This window comes from Neomonachus schauinslandi, chromosome 5 (assembly GCF_002201575.2).
Source record: "Neomonachus schauinslandi chromosome 5, ASM220157v2, whole genome shotgun sequence".
NCBI classification, from domain to species: domain Eukaryota; kingdom Metazoa; phylum Chordata; class Mammalia; order Carnivora; family Phocidae; genus Neomonachus; species Neomonachus schauinslandi.
In genome coordinates, this window is record NC_058407.1 from 58928936 (window position 1) to 58938679 (window position 9744).

Genomic DNA, 9744 nt, shown 5'->3' on the forward strand with positions numbered 1-9744 from the left:
GAGCCGAAGGCAGTCGCTTAACCAACTGAGCCACCCAGGCGCCCATCCCACAATGTTTTCAAAACAATAGAACAAAAGAAGAATTAATGGAACCTCCCTGCTGGGTAGGAAACCTACAGAGACATATCCAATAAAATAATCAGGGGAAGACACAGCAGCTAGCATGATAAAACCACTGCCATCCAAGAGTATGAAAAAGCCTAAGGTTATACCCCTGAGAAGTGACATGAAGGGCTTCTCAAAGCAAACAGAATCCTTTTTTTAAAATATATTTTTTAACTTAAATTCAATTAATTAACATATAATGTATTATTGGTTTCAGAGGTAGAGGTCAGTGATTCATCAGTCTTATATAATACCCAGTGCTCATTACATCACGTGCCCTCCTTAATGTCCATCACCAGTTAGCCCATCCCCTGACCCCTCTCCTCTCCAGCAACTCTCAGTTTGTTTCCTATGATTAAGAATCTCTTATGGTTTATATCCTTTTCTAGTTTTGTCTTGTTTTATTTTTTTCCTCTTTTCCCCTATGGATCTTCTGTTTGTTTCTTTTTTTTCTCTCTTTTTTTAAATTTTATTATGTTATGTTAATCACCATACATTACATCATTAGTTTTTGATGTAGTGTTCCATGATTCATTGTTTGCATATAACACCCACTGTTCCATTCAATACATGCCCTCTTTAATACCCATCACCAGGCTAACCCATCCCCCCACCCCCCGCCCCTCTAGAACCCTCAGTTTGTTTCTCAGAGTCCATAGTCTCTCATGGTTCGTCTCCCCCTCTGATTTCTCCCCTTCATTTCTCCCTTCCTACTATCTTCTTCTTTTTTTTTTTATTATGTTATATCACCATACATTACATCATTAGTTTTTGATGTAGTGTTCCATGATTCATTGTTTGTGCATAACACCCAGTGTTCATTCAATACATGCCCTCTTTAATACCCATCACCAGGCTAACCCATCCCCCCCCACCCCTCTACAACCCTCAGTTTGTTTCTCAGAGTCCATAGTCTCTCCTGGTTTATCTCCCCCTCCAATTTCCCCACCTTCATTTCTCCCTTCCTACTATCTTCTTCTTTTTTTTTAACATATAATGTGTTACTCATTTCAGAGGTACAGGTCTGTGATTCAGCAGTCTTACGCAATTCACAGTGCTCACCATAGCACATACCCTCCCCAATGTTTATCACCCACCACCCCATTCCTCCCACTCCCCACCACTCCAGCAACCCTCGGTTTGTTTCCTGAGATTAAGGATTCCTCATATCAGTGAGGTCATATGATACATGTCTTTCTCTGATTGACTTATTTTGCTCAGCATAACACCCTCCAGTTCTATCCACGTCGTTGCAAATGGCAAGATTTCATTCCTTTTGATGGCTGCATAATATTCCATTGTGTGTGTGTGTGTATATATATATATATATATATATATATATACATACTACTTCGTTATCCATTCATCTGTCAATGGACATCTTGGCTCTTTCCATAGTTTGGCTATCGTGGACATTGCTGCTATAAACATCAGGGTGCACATACCCCTTCGGATCCCTACATTTGTATCTTTGGGGTTAATACCTAGTAGTGCAATTGTTGGGTCATATGGTAGCTCTCTTTTGAACTTTTTGAGGAACCTCCATACTGTTTTCCAGAGTGGCTGCACCAGCTTGCATTCCCACCAACAGTGTAGGAGGATTCCCCTTTCTCTGCATCCCCACCAACATCTGTCGTTTCCTGACTTGTTAACTTTAGCCATTCTGACCGGTGTGAGGTGGTATCTCATTGAGGTTTTGGTTTGGATTTCCCTGATGCCGAGTGATGTTGAGCACTTTTTCCTGTGTCTGTTGGCCACTTGGATGTCTTCTTTGGAAAAATGTCTGTTCATGTCTTCTGCCCATTTCTTGATTGGATCAGTTGTTCTTTGGGTGTTGAGTTTGATGAGTTCTTTATAATTTTGGATACTAGCCCTTTATCTGATGTGTCATGTGCAAATATCTTCTCCCATTCTGTCGGTTGTCTTTTGGTTTTGTCAACTATTTCCTTTGCTGTGCTGAAGCTTTTTATCTTGATGAAGTCCCAATAGTTCATTTTTGCCCTTGCTTCCCTTGCCTTTGGTGATGTTTCTAGGAAGAAGTTGCTGTGGCTGAAGTCGAAGAGGGTGCTGCCTGTGTTCTCCTTTAGGATGTTGATGGACTCCTGTCTCACATTGAGGTCTTTCAACCATTTTGAGTCTATTTTTGTGTGTGGTGTAACCAAATGGTCCAGTTTCATTCTTCTGCATGTGGCTGTCCAATTTTCCCAACACCATTTGTTGAAGAGACTGTCTTTTTTCCATTGGACATTCTTTCCTGCTTTGTCAAAGATGAGTTGACCATAGAGTTGAGGGTCCATTTCTGGGCTCTCTATTCTGTTCTGTTGGTCTATGTGTCTGTCTTTGTGCCAGTACCATACTGTCTTGATGATGACAGTTTTGTAATAGAGCTTGAAGTCTGGAATTGTGATGCCACCAGCTCTCCTTTCTTTTTCAACATTCCTCTGGCTATTTGGGGGCTTTTCTGGTCCCAACACAAATTTTAGGATTATTTGTTCCATTTCTTTGAAAAAAGTGGATGGTATTTTGATAAGGATTGCATTCAGTGTGTAGATTGCTCTAGGTAGCATTGACATCTTCACAATATTTGTTCTTCCAATCCATGAGCATGGAACGTTTTTCCATTTCTTTGTGTCTTCCTCAATTTCTGTCATGAGTATTTTACAGTTTTCTGAGTACAGATTCTTTGCCTCTTTGGTTAGACTTATTCCTAGGTATCTTATGGTTTTGGGTGCAATTGTAAATGGGATCGACTCCTTAATTTTCTTCTGTCTTGTTGTTGGTGTATAGGAATGCCACTGATTTCTGCGCATTGATTTTATATCCTGCCACTTTACCGAATTCCTGTATGAGTTCTAGCAGTTTGGGAGTGTTCTCACCAAAATACTAGCCAATAATATCCAACAGTACATTAAAAGGATTATTCACCACGACCAAGTGGGATTTACCCCTGGGCTGCAAGGTTGGTTCAACATCCATAAATCAATCAATGTTATACAATACATTAATAAAAGAAAGAACAAGAATCATATGATCCTCTCAATAGATGCAGAAAAAGCATTTGACAAAATACAGCATCGTTTCTTGATCAAAACTCTTCAGAGCATAGAGATAGAGGGTACATACCTCAATATCATAAAAGCCATCTATGAAAAACCCACAGTGAATATCATTCTCAATGGGGAAAACCTGAGAGCTTTCCCCCTAAGGACTGGAACACAGCAGGGATGTCCACTATCACCACTGCTATTCAACATAGTATTAGAAGTCCTAGCCACAGCAATCAGACAACAAAAAGAAATAAAAGGCATCTGAATTGGCAAAGAATAAGTCAAACTCTCACTCTTTGCAGATGATATGATACTTTATGTGGAAAACCCAAAGGACTCCACCCCAAAACTGCTAGAACTAATTTTTGTGTTTGTTTGTGGACAACCTTGATCTTAGTGAGTAAATAACTTACATCAGAATTCAAAGTTTCCATTACCCACAAAAAACAATTGTATCTCTTAAGTTGTTTTTTTTTTTAAGATTTTATTTATCTATTTATTTGAGAGAGAGAGAGAATGTGCAAGTGGAGGGAGGGGGAGGCACAGGCAGACTCCCTGCTGAGTGCAGAGCCCAAATAGGGGGCTCGATCTCACGACACTGAGATCATGACCTGAGCTGAAACCAAGAGTCAGACGCTTAACCAACTGAGCCACCAAGGCGCCCCCCTCTTAAGTTGTTTTTAAATTTGGTGACTTTCTTTATATCTGCTGGTATGTAATTTAAACTAAGGCTTCAAAGTTAAGTTTTCCTAAAGTAGGCAATCCCTAATATCTCCAAACCCAGACTCCAGAATAACTTCCTAAAAGTCATTTATTAAATTATTCCTGCTCTCTTGAAAACACTGTTTTCCTGGCATTGAATTTATTGCATAAATCATGAGTCAGAAACAGACACAGAAGAGACATTTGCAAATGTGAAAGGATTTGAGTGAAACTGCATTGCATTAGACTCAGTAGAAAAAGATCTAATTCCACTGCTTATAGGAACACAGCCATAAAATTAATCTTTGAGTCATCATCAGTTGCAATTGGCTTAAATTTAAGTCACAATAATTTAAAAGGTTAATGACTAATGACTATAGAATAACTTTATAAATCCTAACACTGTAAGATTATTTGGAGCTAGGATCAAAGCCCAGAGTTCATTTGTTTATTTTTCTTTGTTTCTCTCAGCAGGTTCTGCCATGGGTGACAGGGGGACAAACAATCACTCAGAAGTGACTGACTTCATTCTTGTAGGCTTCAGGGTCCGCCCAGAACTCCACATTCTCCTCTTCCTGCTCTTTCTGCTTGTGTATGCCATGATCCTTCTAGGGAATGTTGGGATGATGACCATTATTATGACTGATCCGCGGCTGAACACACCAATGTATTTCTTCCTAGGCAACCTGTCCTTCATTGACCTCTTCTATTCTTCTGTTATTGCACCCAAGGCTATGATCAACTTCTGGTCTGAGAGCAAGTCCATCTCCTTTGCAGGCTGTGTGACCCAGCTCTTTCTCTTTGCTTTGTTCATTGTGGCTGAGGGATTTCTCTTGGCAGCCATGGCTTACGACCGCTTCATTGCCATCTGCAACCCACTCCTCTACTCTGTCCAGATGTCAACTCATCTCTGCATTCAGTTGGTGGCTGGTTCCTATTTTTATGGCTGTGTCAGCTCGATTGTTTTGACCAGCATGACATTTACTTTGTCCTTTTGTGCTTCCCGAGCCATCGACCACTTTTACTGTGATGACCGTCCACTTCAAAGGATTTCTTGCTCTGATCTCTACTTTCATAAGATGGTTTCCTTTTTCTTATGCAGCATTATTATTTTGCCTACCATAATTGTCATTATTGTGTCCTATGTGTATATTGTGTCCACGGTTCTAAAGATAAGATCCACTGAGGGACGTAAGAAAGCCTTCTCCACTTGCAGCTCTCACCTAGGAGTCGTGAGTGTACTGTATGGTGCCATCACTTTTATGTATTTCATCCCTGACAGACTTCCTGAGCCCAGTAAAGTGGCTTCTTTATGTTACACCTTAGTCACTCCCATGTTGAATCCTTTGATTTACTCCCTGAGAAACAAAGATGTCAAAGGAGCTCTGAGAAAGATCCTGGGGAAGAAAATATTTTTATTTAATTCTATCTTAACAGTGATATAACTGAAAGGCCTGGATATTATGACAATTTGGGAAGGCATCAATGCAAAGAATGCACCCAATGATTTTGAAATATTTAATTTTAGAAAGTTTATTTATTTGAATCCCATGTACTTACAGTTGATGAATACATATAGACGATATTTTCTTCTGACTGTTGATTTTGTAGTGGAATGGCTTTCTCTGTACTTTGTCTTCATTTGGATAAATATCATATTGCCATGTAATTTGATTTTAGGAAAAATATATTCCAAGTTTGCTACTGGCACTCTAAGGATGATGTTGGGATGTATTGTTTATCTTAAGTCAGTAACAAATGTTATATAATGTATATAATTGGTAGATGTATCAAAATCTGATATAATAAGACAGAACAAAATATCAGGTTTACTGAAGAAATCTTTTTGAGTTTTGGATGAGAGAAACAGATACTCTAGAGCATACAGAGTCTTAAGGGTGACCTGTGAGTTGCTCAGTTATCCAGAGGCTGAAAGATTGACACACTTATTTAATGGTTTCTCTGGATTAGATCAATTATTCTTTTTTTAAAGATTTTATTTATTTATTTGAGAGAGAGAGCATGGGGGCGAGAGGGTCAGAGGGAGAAGCAGACTCCCTGCCGAGCAGGGAGCCCGATGCGGGACTCGATCCCGGAACTCCAGGATCATGACCTGAGCCAAAGGCAGTCGCTTAACCAACTGAGCCACCCAGGAGCCCTTAGATCAATTATTCTTGCAAATCCTCCCTCTTCACAAGAAAACTGTAATGAAAATGAACCAAAAATAAAGATAATTCATTTTTTGTTATATATAGCTTAGTGAGAATTAATTAATTATTGAAATTTTGATGCACTTTTTGCCCTATGAAATTCTCTATGTAAAAATTTCAGTACTTAGCTCACCATGAAATCAGGGGGAAATAACTGACCAGAGAACCAAAATGCCATATGGAAACCCAGTGATAAAGACATTTATAGAAAACACAAAAAGAGTGCAGCCTCTTAAAGGGAGTGGTCCTAATGGTCAGGGAACACTTCCTAAGCACATTTTAAAAATAAATAGCAGTAAGCAACATGAAATAAATAGGTTTCTATGCAAAGGGAGAAAATAACTATATGGCAAACTTCATGAAGTTTATAAATGATTTGTAATGCACAAGACAAAGAGTGAGGGATGAGCCTTAAAAGGAAATTTATGGAAATCATGCAAACATCTCTGTCAAGCCAAGGAAACTGATCTTTACTCTGTAGAGAGGGGGTAGGCATTGGGGATTTTTAGGAAGATAGTATTGTGTTCAAATTGGCATTTTACAAAAATCACACTGGTAGCTTTGTGGGAGGTAAGTGTTCACAAGGAGAAGATGGCAATCCCAGAAAGTGTGTCATCATCCAAGTAAGAGGTTATGATGACTTTACCAAAGGCAGTCTTATTAGAGACAGTGAAGAAGAGACACTCTTTAGAATGGCAGGTAAAGTACGCTGAATATTGACCCATGGCTGATAAAAAGTTAATGAGGTAGAAAAATAATTACTTCTAATGTTTGAGCATCTCTGACTCAATGCTACCTCATAAATGAGGAAGAAAATATAAGGATAATAATAGTTCATGGTTAACTTAAGAGTTAAGAAAATAGGCTCAGGTGCCAGACTGAGCTTTCAAATTCTGTGTTTGCCCATGTAACTTTGGTTACATACTATCTCTATATTGTTATTTCCTCCTGTAAAATGGGTTGCATAACAGTATCTACATCTCAGAGTTACTTGGATTAAATTACATAAATTTCATATAAATTTGTTAAATTCACATATTTAACAGCTGTCAAATTTGTCCGTTCCTCCTGCTTTCTACACTATTGTTGTTAAGTCTGAGAGGGGAAGACAATAACTTTCTCTGCCCCTTTCCCTTCCCTCTCTGCCATGAAGCATCCCCAACTCTCCAAATGTATCTGTTTTCATTTCCATAGACAGAGCTTGAGAAACTGCCTACTACTTTGTCATTTCAATATTTACCTTTCTCTCTGGTGAGAACTAATGGAAAAAATTGCAAAATGGCCAGAAAGGTAACAGAGCCTCCAATTAAATACAAAATAGTATCTTATCATCAGATATGATAACTATTCATCTCTCTACCTACATCTTTCTCTAAGAATCCTCTCTTACACTTTAACAAATGTCATCTCTTTCATTCACATTTTTAAAAATACACATTACTGGGGAAAACGGGACTCACTAAGTAGAAGAACTTCATGAAGATTTTCAAATAAGTGCTCACTTTGCTAAGGTTGTGCCTTGTTTCTTTCCTGAGATGAAGCAGAAACACATGTAGGTTGAAAGAGGCATATTTTACCAACCCTCCCCTGGGAATAAAATGCAGATGCCCTCAGGCATCCTATAATGGAATAATTCTGAGATGGTAGAGGCTCCTAACTCTTTAAATCTTTGTCCACTGTATATTAGTAATCCTTTATCAAACTGAGTAAAAAGACCCTAACAGTAGTGTTGACTGTCAAGGGAGAACAATGTTCCTCCATATGCACCATGTGCTGTAGCCCCCACAACCACCATCGGACACACACATACACATAAAATCAAACATTAGCACACTCCTCTCTCTCTCTCTCACACACACACACACACCAGGATATATTTGAGAGGAACACCAAGAAAGATCACTGGATATAGCATTCCCTAGAATAATGTATGTCCGGTGTCATCCAGCTGACTCAGAAAAGAATCCTCAGGCTAAGCTAGAAGCTAACAGACCTTACCATGAGAAGATATGCACAGTAATTTTTTTTTTTAGTAGATACGCCACCTTTATTTATTTATTTATTTTCATTTTTAAAAATTTTATTATGTTATATTAATCACCATACATTACATCATTAGTTTTTGATGTAGTGTTCCATGATTCATTGTTTGCATATGACACCCAGTGCTCCATGCAGAACGTGCCCTCTTTAATACCCATCACCAGGCTAACCCATCCCCCCACCCCCCTCCCCTCTAGCACAGTAATTTTTCAATGCTGACTTTTTTCTTTTTTTTCCCGGTGTCAAGAAATTTCTGTATTGCTACAGGAATTGCATTCAGGTATATTCGGTTCTCACTCATGTTAGGAAATTACTCTTCTCATTTTACTTTTGATTCAAGGTGGATGCATGTGTTGTACAGTGTAAGTTCTGAAAACAGGGATATATTGAAGAAGAAGGATATCTAGCATGTTAATATAAATTAATCAAAATACATTCAGAGATGTATAAATACATATATGTATATATAATTCTCTGAATTTGATATATGCATTATAAGACTGCTTATAAACTAATCAAAGTTGTAGTACAAGTCATGTACAAAATCATATTAATAATATATAGCTAATATTTTGATTTTGTAATTACACAATTTAAAACCACCCTTGTCTAAAACATCATGCACATAAGAAACTTCTTCAAACGCATCTAATGACTTTCCATTGAATTTATAACTATAGCTGAATTTTGTGTTGATAACTAGTAAAGTTTTCTTAATTTAAATGATAGTGTTAAAAAAACAAAAAAATAAATGATCGTGTTAATGGTGGTGAATCCTCACTCAACTACTGCTACACTAACAGCAATTATACTTAAAAGTTATAGCCTACTTTTATAATTGAGATTTTTTTATGTGATAAATATCTTCTATGCTTTAAGTAGTTTCCTGTTTTTAGGCCAAAATTAAATCTTGAATCCTCCCCTCCCCCAAAAAATGACATTTCTGAGTGATTGCTTTTAAATGCAAGTCCTTGGATCTGAAAGACAAGATCTGCCCAATTCTTGTCTCAACCACTCTATTGAGAAATAGCTGGTGTAAAATAAACTATATTCATTCAGAGGATACAAATCTGAGTTTTGGCAGTTTTATACATCAATGAAACCCTCACCACAATAAGATACAGACTTTTTTAGTTACTTTTTTTTATTCATTTAAGTAATCTCTACACACAGCATGGTGCTTGAACTCATGACCCTGAAATCTAGAGTTGCCCCCTCTTCTGACTGAGGCAGCCAGGTGCCCCACAATATAGAACTTTTCCATCACCTCTAAAAGATTTATCATGCCCCTATTTAGATCATGTCTCCTTCTAACCCCATTCCCAAATAACCAGTGATCTGATTTTTTTTTTTTTTTGCATATCCATCTATCATCTATCTACCTATCTATTGAACCTGCATATGATATGCACTCTTTTCTGGCAGGCTTATCTTTAACTGAGTAAAATGCATTTGAAATTTATTCACTTTTTCATGTGTGTAAGTAATTCATTCTTCTTATTGCTCATTAGTATTCCATTTCCCATTGTACACATACACCAGATTTTGTTTATGCATACTTAAATTGATGGGCAGTTGAGGTGTTTTCACTTTTTAGATATTGTAAATAAAGCCAATAGGAACATGCAAACATCTGT

At 37.7% G+C, this 9744-nt stretch overlaps 1 protein-coding gene across 1 annotated transcript; it reads left to right on the top strand.

Annotated features, from left to right (window-relative positions):
• The first annotated feature begins 4280 nt into the window (after nt 1-4280).
• LOC110577470 (olfactory receptor 9K2-like) lies at nt 4281-5299 on the top strand. The gene has a single exon (XM_021686801.1). It carries the CDS (start codon nt 4337-4339, stop codon nt 5297-5299), a length of 963 nt encoding a protein of 320 aa, XP_021542476.1. The 5' UTR covers nt 4281-4336.
• The last annotated feature ends 4445 nt before the right edge of the window (nt 5300-9744 follow it).

Bases quoted from the DNA above. Each gene is read 5' to 3' on its own strand.
- LOC110577470 (XM_021686801.1), top strand. From the start codon at position 4,337: ATGGGTGACAGGGGGACAAACAATCACTCAGAAGTGACTGACTTCATT.